Below are 14,113 nucleotides of genomic sequence, written 5' to 3'. Positions count from 1 at the left end.
ATGGAGCGTGACTGCAGGATCAGACTACACAGAGTTTTCTGTCTATTCCTATAGAAAAGCATTTATTTGCAAAGTTGCTGCTCTTAGTATTGTTGAAGCATCCAAAACTGTTAAAAACAAGTTGACTGAAAAAAGTGTAATTTAATAAAGCTAGACCAGTGTTTCCTAACCAGGATGCCTCCAGCTGTTGCAAAACTACAACTCCCAGCATGCCCGGAAAGCCGATTGCGGTTGTAGTTTTGCAACAGCTGGAGGCATCCTGGTTGGTAAACATTGAGCTAGACGAATAAACGCTAGTGCCTGTGGGGAGCTACAATCTCTACAGATTAACACATTTATACTTCAGTAAGTTATCAGATCAACAGAATAATAGAAATATACAGTGGTCCCTCAAGTTACAATATGAATTGGTTCTGGGACGACCATTGTATGTTGAAACCATTGTATGTTGTAAACCTGGTAATTGGTTCTAAAGCCCCAAAATGTCATAAAAAATATGAAAAAGTGAGGATTAAAGAAAGATAAAGTAGATAACTAATATAGATAAAGCAAATCCTTACATATAAAAGTAATAAAGATCTGCTGGGAGCTGTAATCACTGTCTATGTAGAGGACAGGAGCTTCTTCAGGGTCCTGTACAGTACACAATATCCTAAAATTTTTTAAATGGAGCCGCCCTCACCTGGTGTCCAAAGGAGCAGCTAACCATGGCAAAAGTAAATAGTACAGAATGTGTAGTACCCCCCTGTACTGTAGGGGACACTATCAGACACCAGTCAGTGCATACACTTTAGGACTACAGGTTTTACCAGTGAATGCCCATTACGATTGGTCGGTTCTTCCGCCCATTGACAGGTTTCACAGATCTGGACTGTCTGTACATTGTATGTTGTGTCTGGTTTCAAGTTACAATGGTCCAGAAAAGACCATTGTATGATGAAACTATTGTATGTTGAGGCCATTGTAAGTTGAGGGATCACTGTATTGGCCAGTAACTATAGTCCATAATAATACAGAAGGACTTACAGCATTTTTGCCCTGATCTCGACACGAACTGCAGGTCTTGCACTCTATACACTGCCAGCGCAGGGCTTTAACACGTATTGTAAGCTCCGGAGAGAACTTGAGACAGGACGGGTGACCTGAAAAACAAGATTGAGAAGAAACATAAGGCTCAGAGATACCGCCATGACCTCAAAACGGTACTGAATTTCTCCACATGCTTTTCCCCCCAAACCCATCGTCCCTCCCCCCAAACTGTAATATCCTTCTAAATTAGAAAATAAAAATAAAATAAAATGTGACAAGTCATCTCACTATTACAGGATTACTACGTGGGGTTAAACAGTTGTGACTTCTTTTTTCCCCTGGAGGTGAGAGTCGTTTTCCCAGCACATTACCAAAGTGACGCTTCCGTTACCGGGATTAGTCTGCCATCTAGTGGTGAAAACAGAATATTACACCGTAGAGACGTAGGGCTTCACAATATTTAGCACCGATGGGAAAAAGTCTCTGACTTGAATTACCATCTGTCGACACAAAAAGATATTGATCTACCGCAGGCCGCCTATAGGAAGCAGGTAATAGGTTCTCTATGAAAGGCGGTCACAGGAAAGATTTCAGTAGCCAATCTGACAACTTTGACTTGGGCTTGTTTTCAAGGGGGCGACCTCCATTCCCTATTTTTCCAGACCAGGAAGCCTCCAGCTGTTGCAAAACTACAACTGCCAGCATGCCCGGACAGCCAACGGCTGTCCGGGCATGCTGGGAGTTGTAGTTTTGCAACAGCTGGGGGGCAAACCTGATTGGGTAACACTGCACTAAGAAGATTCCCAACCACTTTAGGTGCAAACGGTAGACTTACCGCTATTCCCGCAGTCCGCACATGATATGAGTTCCTCTGGTTTCTTTTCTCGATTATGCTCCTTTGTTCCCAGGCAAAAACTGCATATGGGGATGGGCTCGGCGACTGGCTGTAAGAGACAAAAATCACAAGACGTTAAAGGGGTATGCCAGGGAAAAACTTAGAGATAGAGAAAATATATATTCTATATATATATATATATATATATATATATATATATATATATATATATATATATATATATATATATATATACATACACATATATACACACACACACACACTTCAGCAGCTCATAAGTACTGAAAGGATTAAGATTTTTTTAATGGAAGTAATTTACAAATCTGTTTAACTTTCTGGAGCCAGTTGACATATATATAAAAAAAAAAAATAAATTAAGAATGAAAAAAAAGTTTTTTCCCTGGATAACCCCTTTAAGTCATAACATATTGGTAAAGATGTGAAATACAATTTTTTGTTGGTGTCGCCAATGATTTGTGTTTACAGCCCCTGGGCTCCCATCTCCATGGTTACAACGTACCAACAAAACCTGTGACATTAAGATATACACAAACACCAAAAAGCATGGTATGCATTACAAAGGGACCTGTTATGTGTTTCATACTGCCTGAACCACAAAGAAATCAAAGAAACCATAGATGTCAGTACGCAGGTAAGTAGTCATTGGATGGATACCAGTCGCAGGGACCGTGTGCCTAGTTACCCAGGTCCCGAAGGTTTTTTTTAAACTATGGTTTTTCTGAAACGTTCCAACATTTCAGATTGAATCATAGCGTTGCGGGGCCCCACTCCCTGCACCGGTTTTATACTGGTCCCAGTATATATGGATATGCCATCACTTTATGATCTGTGTCCGTCAGACAACTGGGTAATCCATCAAACCTGAGAATACAAAAGGGGGTTAAGGTACCGGTGTAGCACTCCATCTCCATCTCAGCATTACGGACATTGTATAGGGATTTGCAGCATGGCCACAAGTGAATAAGAGCGGAAGAAAAAAGGGCAGAAAAAAAAATAAACTTCCTGTGGGTGGAGGGTGGTTGGCGGACGGGGGGATGCATTACCACACCAGTGCAAAAGCCCCTTTACTTTTAAAGATCAGTGGGGATCCCAGATGAAATGATGATTTATAATAGTTATATGACTTAACTAGTGGTACTAGGAAGGAAATGAAAAATTCTGGGTGAAAACCGAAAATTTGGGATGTGCTTGGCGGCAACCAAGCCATCAGTAGATAGGAAATCTCTCCCTGATAGGTAGAGGTCCCCTGTAGGTAGGGAATCCCTCTTACCTAATAGGTAGAAGCCCCTAGTAAATAGGGACTCCCCCCTAATAGGTAGAAGCCCCTAGTAAATAGGTAATCCCCCCTAATAGATAGAAGCCCCTAGTAAATAGGGAATCCCCCCTAGTAGGTAGTAGCCACCTGTAGGTAGGGAATCCCCCCTAATAGGTAGAAGGCACCTGTAGGTAGGGAATCCCTCCCCCGTAATAGGTAGAAGCCCCTAGTAAATTGGGAATTCCCCCGCCCCCTCATGACGTCATGCCCCGCCCCCTCAATGCAAGTCTATGGGAGGGGGCGTGACAGCCGTCACACCCTCTCCCATAGACTTGCATTGAGGGGGCAGGACATGATGTCATGAGGGAGCAGGGCTATGACATCACGAGCTCCCAGCGCCGGCTCCAGCATTCAGAACAGTTTGTTCCAAATGTTGAGCAGCGGAATACCCCTTTAAGAGTCCAGCGCTTCCTTATGTAAGCTTCATACGGCCACCACCCCACACAGTGGTGATCAGGAACGATGTCACCCAACATCTGGTATATAATAAACTCTACCGGGGGGAGAATTATCACCCACCACCAGAACTTTTTCTTTTACAGGATTATAATCCCAGTCCAGGCATGCTGGGAGTTGTAGTTTTGGAGACCATTGCTCTACAGCCTAACCTGGTTTAAATGGAGGTAATTTTGTATGTTGGTTGGACTTTGACCTGTACAATGGCCGGCATTTACCATTGTAGGTGTAAGTGAAGCATTTACCAATGTAGGTGTAAGTGAAGCATTTACCATTGTAGGTGTAAGAGAAGCATTTACCATTGTAGGTGTAGGTGACGCATTTACCATTGTAGGTGAAGCATTTACCATTGTAGGTGTAAGTGAAGCATTTACCACTGTAGGAATAAGTGAAGCATTTACCACTGTAGGTGTAAGTGAAGCATTGACCACTATAGGGTGTAAGTGAAGCATTGACCACTGTAGGTGTAGGTGAAGCATTGACCACTGTAGGTGTAGGTGAAGCATTGACCACTGTAGGTGTAGGTTAAGCATTGACCACTGTAGGTGTAGGTGAAGCATTGACCACTGTAGGTGTAGGTGAAGCATTGACCACTGTAGGTGTAGGTGAAGCATTTACCATTGTAGGTGTAAGTGAAACATTTACCATTGTAGGTGTAAGTGATGCATTTACCATTGTAGGTGTAAGTGAAGCATTTACCATTGTAGGTGTAAGTGAAGCATTTACCATTGTAGGTGTAAGTGAAGCATTTACCATTGTAGGTGTAAGTGAAGCATTTACCATTGTAGGTGTAAGTGAAGCATTTACCATCGTAGGTGTAAGGGAAGCATCTATCATTGTAGGTGTAAGTGAAGCATTTACCATTGTAGGTGTAAGTGAAGCATTTACCATTGTAGCTGTATAACCACAGGACACAGAAACATTGTATATATACCAATCTGAAGTAGGGAAAGGGGGGGGGGGGTGTCTTAGACACAGTCCAAATGGGTGATGCCATCTATATAGTCTATATGCTTTAGGGGGCACTTGCCCAGGGGTTGCCTTCATAGGACCCCATGATGCAAAATAGGACTCCCAAAGAGGAAAGAGAAAACATTCCCTGTTGCCTTTGCTGATCAGCTGTGCCCCCCTCAGTTTACCAGGCACAGCTCCATACTTTTAGTAGTGGTGATAACTGGTATTGCAGTTTCACCCTAGTCAACTGATTGGGACAGAGTCACTAGTACAGCATTTCCCAACCAGTGTGCCTCCAGCTGTTGCAAAACTACAACTCAAGGCATGCTGGTTGTAGCTTCGCAATAAGTTAATGGCACTGAGTCACTAGTGCAGTGTTTTTCCAACTAGGGTGCCTCCAGCTGTTGCAAAACTACAACTACCAGTATGCCCGGACAGCCAACGGCTGTACGGGCATGCTGGGAGTTGTAGTTTTGCAACAGTTGGAGGCGCACTAGTTGGGAAAACCCTTTGCTAGTTATTCCTGGTAAACAATAAGGTTGCACTATTAGGAGCTGGTCGGCAGGGGTGTCGAGTGTTGCCCCACTGATCTAATATGGGCACTCTCTTAGGATGGGCTATCAATATCAAAGCCCCAGAAAACCCCTTTAATGGATAAGTACAACTGGAAAAAAAAAAGTATAACAATCCTGGATCAAACAACATAAGACAGGAAAAGGAGACAGGAGATGAGACAAGCGCAGTCACTTGCAGCCATATCTTGGTACAATGCTTCTTTAAGGTCTGGCCAGGCTCCCAGCTGTCCCCCGCTCCCTGGTTAAGTGTCACCGCTCGCAGCAGATGTCCTCCATCTGCACAGAAGAGGCGAGAACCCGATGCCAGGACTACGGCAACACGAGACGCTTGTTTATCAGCCGAGAGATCCCCCTCGCCGGAGACATCACACTGATCTGTGTGTACTCTGTTTACGCTGTGAATTTCTATACACTCCCTATGGAGGGGACACTGGTGCATGACCTACAGGGGGTCCTAATAGAGGGGCTGTGGACAGATGACAGATAGGCTTCTACATGATGGGAAGGTGGTCCGTGCTGGTACCAGTCTCTACTGTTATCCAGCACAGGACGGGATGTACATAGGTGCCCGCTATGACCTACAGTAGGGCTGCACGATTTGTGGAAAATGTGGGGTTGAGATTATGGGGGTAAATATTGCGATTTCGATATGTGATTGCAATATAATAGACGGTGCATTCCACTAATTTCATGGGGGGGGGGGGGGAATGGCTATATGAAATGGGGGGGGAGAATGGCTATATGAAATGGGGGGTGAGAATGGCTATATGAAATGGGGGGAATGGCTATATGAAATGGGGGGGGGGGGGGAGAATGGCTATATGAAATGGGGGGGGGGGGAATGGCTATATGAAATGGGGGGGGGGAATGGCTATATGAAATGGGGGGGGAATGGCTATATGAAATGGGGGGGAATGGCTATATGAAATGGGGGGAGAATGGCTATATGAAATGGGGGGAGAATGGCTATATGAAATGGGGGGAATGGCTATATGAAATGGGGGGAGAATGGCTATATGAAATGGGGGGAGAATGGCTATATGAAATGGGGGGGAATGGCTATATGAAATAGGGGGAATGGCTATATGAAATGAGGGGGAATGGCTATATGAAATGGGGGGGAATGGCTATATGAAATGGGGGGAATGGCTATATGAAATGGGGGGAATGGCTATATGAAATGGGGGGAATGGCTATATGAAATTGGGGGAATGGCTATATGAAATGGGGGCATGGCTATATGAAATGGGGGGCATGGCTATATGAAATGGGGGGGCATGGCTATATGAAATGGGGGGGCATGGCTATATGAAATGGGGGGGCATGGGCTATAGGAGGGGGATGGCTACATAACATGAGGGGAATGAGCTATAGAAATGGGGGGGGGGGGGGGAGATGGGCTATAGGAGGGGAAATGGCTATATGAAATGAGGGGAATGGATATAGAAAATTCATATAGCCATTCTCCTCATTTCATATATCCCTTTCCCCTCCCGTAGCCATGAAATGGGGAGAAATGTATTTAATTCCTCCTCCATGTCTTGTCACGTCTCACACTGACCGGCGGCGTTCTGTTGCACCCTCCCACGCGGCTGCCATGACAACACCATAGAGCGCTGGGAGGAAGTAGCTTTAAATCCTTTCTCCCCAGCGCTAGGCACTGTTGGGAGGAGCTTTCTGCGTACGCCAGCAATCAGATAGGACGCCGGAGTACAAAGTCAGCAAGGACACAGGAAGCCTGGCCGAGCTGCCACCGCTACAGTCACCAGAGCTGTTGGACCCGCCACTGCCAGAGCCGCAAGTAAGAATCGCATCATTTTCCCAGGGCCAATATGGACATTTATAGCAATTTGATTGGGATTGCGATATATCGTGTAGGCCTAACCTACAGCGTCACTAGGCGACGGAACAAGTCGCCTTTATTTTTTATCTGACCTGCTAATCCCTAGTAGCAGCCGATGGGTGGATGTAACCAAGTTGGCGCTTCAGCTTTGCAGTATATACTGAAGCATTTTAAGAGTATGTTCACACTATGGATTCTCTGCTGCACTGATATGAATGGGCCTTTCGTTGCCAATTCACTGCAGAATTTCAGTGGCGGAGAATTCTGCAGTAGAAATTCACACAAAGAATTAACATTTTCATTCTTCCAGCAGGAATTATGTGCGGACAGTATTGCCGACAATGGTGATGGCACAGGTTTGTCCGGTCCTTGCTCAGAATATTTTTTGCGGTGACCACAGACGGAATCTCTGACCTGGGGGGATATTGCGCAGTGTGAACATATCCCAATGCTGTAACTACAGGGCAGCCCGAATGCATGTCCGCTGAGCATTTCTATTACAATCAAGAGCAAAGCTGAAGACTTTCCATGGGACTGCTGGAGGTTGCAGAACATGCAAACTCCTATTTACCGATCTTCAAGGTGTTAGAGCAATGAAAATCTGAGATCCACATTTATGTTATAGGTCCTAGATTTCCAAAATGTGGTCCACCAGCTGTTGCAAAACTACAACTCCCAGCATTCTAGGAGTTGTAGTTTTGCAACAGCTGGAGGCACCCTGGTTGGGAAACATTGCCTAAGACAATGGGGGTGATGCTTATTGGTGGGTACTTGGGTGGGGGGGGGGGGGGGGGAAAGCATTTTATACTGGAAGACAAACCAGATTAAAGAGGTACACCAATTTTTAATTTTATTTATTTATTTAATTCTTGGCCTGTCCTCAGCATAGTACTTTAATACTGTGTAGAGCAGTGTTTCCCAACCAGGGTGCCTCCAGCTGTTGTAAAACTACTAGTATTTTTGATCTTCTACTAGGCTTACACCTACATTTCATCATCCCTCGTTCTGCAGAAAAACAAAAGAAAAAAAATGGTGCCTGAGGATCCCTTACATCAGTGCCTCCAAACCAGTGTGCCTCCAGCTGCTGCTGCCCAGGCATGCTGGGAATTGCAGTTTTGAAACAGCTGGAGGCATGTGCTGGGTTATTGCAGCTCAACCCCCATTAAAGTGCATGAGAACCAAGCTCCAATTACCAATGTACAGGGGGAATAAGGGCTGACTCGCAATACCACACACAACCTGCAGTGAGTTGTAGCACTGCTTTGAAAGAAAGCAGCCATGATTTTTAATACTATAAACCCCCTGTAACTTTATTATGGAGCAAATAAACAGAGTATAGGGGCGTTCAGCCGAAAGAAAAAAACTTTACATAACATGAAGCCATAAAATACTAAACAAGTCACGTAAACCTCTCAGAGAAGGAGAAAGACATCCCTTTAAATAAAAAGCAAAAATAAGGGAAGGTCCATGAGTGTGGTCACTGTCTGGAGGTCGTCCAGATACATGGGAGAGGACACAATGTCGCTGCCCATAAAGCGGCGGATTAGTGCCAAGCATCACAGACAGTGGAAACAGGAAGCGTTTGTCATTGCTCTCTATGACACCCACCGACAACAAGCCGAGGATATAAATAGTCCCGTCCTGCGCACGGCTGACACCACCCGACTGGAAATATCTAAGTTACCTTCCTGAAATAGTGCACGGCCACTACATTTCACTGCCCGCTGCACCTATGGGATTAGATAAACCATGAGGGCCACAATGTCACCACACTGCCTGATGTACGCTGCACCTATGGGATTAGATAAACCATGAGGGCCACAATGTCACCACACTGCCCAATGTATGCTGCACCTATGGGATTAGATAAACCATGAGTACCACAATGTCACCACACTGCCTGATGTATGCTGCACCTATGGGATTAGATAAACCATGAGGGCCACAATGTCACCACACTGCCCAATGTATGCTGCACCTATGGGATTAGATAAACCATGAGGGCCACAATGTCACCACACTGCCCAATGTATGCTGCACCTATGGGATTAGATAAACCATGAGTACCACAATGTCACCACACTGCCCAATGTATGCTGCACCTATGGGATTAGATAAACCATGAGGGCCACAATGTCACCACACTTCCTGATGTATGCCGCACCTATGGGATTAGATAAACCATGAGGGCCACAATGTCACCACACTGCCCAATGTATGCTGCACCTATGGGATTAGATGTCACCACACTGCCCAATGTATGCCGCACCTATGGGATTAGATAAACCATGAGTACCACAATGTCACCACACTGCCCAATGTATGCCGCACCTATGGGATTAGATGTCACCACACTGCCCAATGTATGCCGCACCTATGGGATTAGATGTCACCACACTGCCCAATGTATGCCGCACCTATGGGATTAGATAAACCATGAGTACCACAATGTCACCACACTGCCCAATGTATGCCGCACCTATGGGATTAGATGTCACCACACTGCCCAATGTATGCCGCACCTATGGGATTAGATAAACCATGAGGGCCACAATGTCACCACACTGCCCAATGTATACTGCACCTATGGGATTAGATAAACCATGAGTACCACAATGTCACCACACTGCCCAATGTATGCCGCACCTATGGGATTAGATGTCACCACACTGCCCAATGTATGCCGCACCTATGGGATTAGATAAACCATGAGTACCACAATGTCACCACACTGCCCAATGTACGCTGCACCTATGGGATTAGACTTGTCATGAGTACCACAATATCACTACACTGCCCAATGTATACTGCACCTATGGGATTAGACTTGTCATGAGTACCACAATATCACTACACTGCCCAATGTATGCTGCACCTATGGGATTAGACTTGTCATGAGTACCACAATATCACTACACTGCCCAATGTATACTGCACCTATGGGATTAGATAAACCATGAGTACCACAATGTCACCACACTGCCCAATGTATGCCGCACCTATGGGATTAGATAAACCATGAGGACCACAATGTCACCACACTGCCTGATGTACGCTGCACCTATGGGATTAGATAAACCATGAGGGCCACAATGTCACCACACTGCCCAATGTATGCCGCACCTATGGGATTAGATAAACCATGAGGACCACAATGTCACCACACTGCCCAATGTATGCCGCACCTATGGCATTAGATAAACCATGAGTACCACAATGTCACCACACTGCCCAATGTATGCCGCACCTATGGGATTAGACTTGTCATGAGTACCACAATGTCACCACACTGCCCAATGTATACTGCACCTATGGGATTAGATAAACCATGAGGACCACAATGTCACCACACTGCCCAATGTATGCCGCACCTATGGGATTAGATGTCACCACACTGCCCAATGTATGCTGCACCTATGGGATTAGATGTCACCACACTGCCCAATGTATGCCGCACCTATGGGATTAGATAAACCATGAGGGCCACAATGTCACCACACTGCCCAATGTATGCTGCACCTATGGGATTAGATAAACCATGAGTACCACAATGTCACCACACTGCCCAATGTATGCTGCACCTATGGGATTAGACTTGTCATGAGTACCACAATATCACTACACTGCCCAATGTATACTGCACCTATGGGACTAGATAAACCATGAGGACCACAATGTCACCACACTGCCCAATGTATGCCGCACCTATGGGATTAGATAAACCATGAGGACCACAATGTCACCACACTGCCCAATGTATGCCGCACCTATGGGATTAGATAAACCATGAGGACCACAATGTCACCACACTGCCTGATGTACGCTGCACCTATGGGATTAGATAAACCATGAGGGCCACAATGTCACCACACTGCCCAATGTACGCTGCACCTATGGGATTAGACTTGTCATGAGTACCACAATATCACTACACTGCCCAATGTATACTGCACCTATGGGATTAGATAAACCATGAGGACCACAATGTCACCACACTGCCCAATGTATACTGCACCTATGGGATTAGATGTCACCACACTGCCCAATGTATGCTGCACCTATGGGATTAGATAAACCATGAGGGCCACAATATCACCACACTGCCCAATGTATGCTGCACCTATGGGATTAGATGTCACCACACTGCCCAATGTATGCTGCACCTATGGGATTAGATAAACCATGAGGACCACAATGTCACCACACTGCCCAATGTACGCTGCACCTATGGGATTAGATAAACCATGAGGGCCACAATGTCACCACACTGCCCAATGTATGCCGCACCTATGGGATTAGATAAACCATGAGGGCCACAATGTCACCACACTGCCCAATGTATGCCGCACCTATGGGATTAGATAAACCATGAGGACCACAATGTCACCACACTGCCCAATGTATACTGCACCTATGGGATTAGATAAACCATGAGGACCACAATGTCACCACACTGCCCAATGTATACTGCACCTATGGGATTAGATAAACCATGAGTACCACAATGTCACCACACTGCCCAATGTATGCCGCACCTATGGGATTAGATGTCACCACACTGCCCAATGTATGCTGCACCTATGGGATTAGATGTCACCACACTGCCCAATGTATGCCGCACCTATGGGATTAGATAAACCATGAGGGCCACAATGTCACCACACTGCCCAATGTACGCTGCACCTATGGGATTAGATAAACCATGAGTACCACAATGTCACCACACTGCCCAATGTATGCTGCACCTATGGGATTAGATGTCACCACACTGCCCAATGTATGCCGCACCTATGGGATTAGATAAACCATGAGGGCCACAATGTCACCACACTGCCCAATGTACGCTGCACCTATGGGATTAGATAAACCATGAGGGCCACAATGTCACCACACTGCCCAATGTATGCTGCACCTATGGGATTAGATGTCACCACACTGCCCAATGTATGTCGCACCTATGGGATTAGATAAACCATGAGGGCCACAATATCACCACACTGCCCAATGTATGCCGCACCTATGGGATTAGATAAACCATGAGGGCCACAATGTCACCACACTGCCCAATGTATGCCGCACCTATGGGATTAGATAAACCATGAGGGCCACAATGTCACCACACTGCCCAATGTATGCCGCACCTATGGGATTAGATAAACCATGAGGGCCACAATGTCACCACACTGCCCAATGTATGCCGCACCTATGGGATTAGACTTGTCATGAGTACCACAATGTCACCACACTGCCCAATGTATACTGCACCTATGGGATTAGATAAACCATGAGGACCACAATGTCACCACACTGCCCAATGTATGCCGCACCTATGGGATTAGATGTCACCACACTGCCCAATGTATGCTGCACCTATGGGATTAGATGTCACCACACTGCCCAATGTATGCCGCACCTATGGGATTAGATAAACCATGAGGGCCACAATGTCACCACACTGCCCAATGTATGCCGCACCTATGGGATTAGATAAACCATGAGGGCCACAATGTCACCACACTGCCCAATGTATGCTGCACCTATGGGATTAGATAAACCATGAGGACCACAATGTCACCACACTGCCCAATGTATGCTGCACCTATGGGATTAGATAAACCATGAGGACCACAATGTCACTACACTGCCCAATGTATGCCGCACCTATGGGATTAGACTTGTCATGAGTACCACAATATCACTACACTGCCCAATGTATACTGCACCTATGTGATTAGATAAACCATGAGGACCACAATGTCACCACACTGCCCAATGTATGCCGCACCTATGGGATTAGATGTCACCACACTGCCCAATGTATGCTGCACCTATGGGATTAGATGTCACCACACTGCCCAATGTATGCTGCACCTATGGGATTAGATAAACCATGAGGGCCACAATGTCACCACACTGCCCAATGTATGCCGCACCTATCAGATTAGACACGCCATGAGAGCTAGAATGTTACAACATTGCCCCGGCACCAGGGACGGCCCAAGACATTGTGTAGGAGTGAAATGCTGTTCATTTAAAAAAAATATTAATCCTTCCAGTACTTAGCTGCTGAAGTTGAATTGTTCTTTTCTGTCTGACCACAGTGCTCTCTGCTGACACCTCTGTCCATGTCAGGAACTGTCCAGAGTAGGAGCAAATCCCCATAGCAAACCTCTCCTGCTCTGGACAGTTCCTGAGACAGACAGACAGGTGTCAGCAGAGAGCACTGTGGTCAGACAGAAAACAACAACTCAACTTCAGCACTTCAGTAGCTGATAAGTACTAGAATGATTAAGATTCTTTAATAGAAGTCATTTACAAATCTGTTTAACTTTCTGGAGCCAGTTGATATGAAAAAAAAAAAGTTTTTCTCTTTTTTTACTGGAATACCCCTTTAACCCCTTAAGGACACATGACGTTCTCATACGTCTCCATTTCCGAGTCCTTAAGGACACATGACGTATGAGAACGTCATGTGTTTTACCGGCCCCCCGCAACCATCTGGAGCGGAGCCGGTCCCCGATGCCTGCTGAAATCGTTCAGCAGGCATCGGGGCATATCGCCCAGGGGGGTCATTATGACCCCCCATGTCGGCGATGGCCGCAGATCGCTGGACAATTCAGTCCAGCGATCTGCGGCTGATTCCGGGTCAATCGGGTCTCCAGTGACCCGGTGACCCGGAATTATTGGCTGATCGGGGCCGTCAGAGACGGCCCCGATCAGCCAGAGCCTGCAGGGGTGAGGTGGCACTGGTGCCACCTCACGATCGCCCTGATTCGTCGGCCGGATTACCGGCCGACCAATCAGGGCGCCTGCTGCGGGTGTCACTCCCGCAACCCGCTCCGCCCCTCTTCCGGAGGACGTGAGCGGGTGCGGGACGTGCACCCCGGGTGCTGGGGACCCCGATCCCCGGCGCCCCTGTTGGGATCGGGGCCCCAGGAGCAGCGGCGGCGGCGGAGACGACGAGGGACTGACCTGTGCGGCGAGGATCGTTGGAGGTGAGTGACAGCCTCCTGCTGTTGCTTAGCAACAGCTCCCAGCATGCAAAAAGGGCATGCTGGGAGCTG

The 14,113-nt window shown here is 46.5% G+C and overlaps 1 protein-coding gene across 2 annotated transcripts in view; it reads right to left on the bottom strand.

The window, feature by feature from the left end:
• The window catches only part of KAT6A (lysine acetyltransferase 6A), a 61,254-nt gene that overhangs the window by 23,672 nt on the left and 23,469 nt on the right, over window positions 1–14,113 (bottom strand). For both annotated transcript variants that reach the window (XM_056570978.1, XM_056570979.1), the window contains exons 3-4: window positions 1,865–1,973; window positions 1,027–1,142 (exon numbers count right to left, since the gene is read on the bottom strand). In XM_056570978.1, coding sequence (XP_056426953.1) covers window positions 1,027–1,142; window positions 1,865–1,973 — 225 coding nt within the window. The remainder of the gene's footprint in view (window positions 1–1,026; window positions 1,143–1,864; window positions 1,974–14,113) is intronic.

The sequence above is a fragment of the Hyla sarda genome, chromosome 4 (assembly GCF_029499605.1).
Source record: "Hyla sarda isolate aHylSar1 chromosome 4, aHylSar1.hap1, whole genome shotgun sequence".
Classification (NCBI taxonomy): Eukaryota; Metazoa; Chordata; class Amphibia; order Anura; family Hylidae; genus Hyla; species Hyla sarda.
This window is presented reverse-complemented; position numbering and strand designations above follow the sequence as displayed.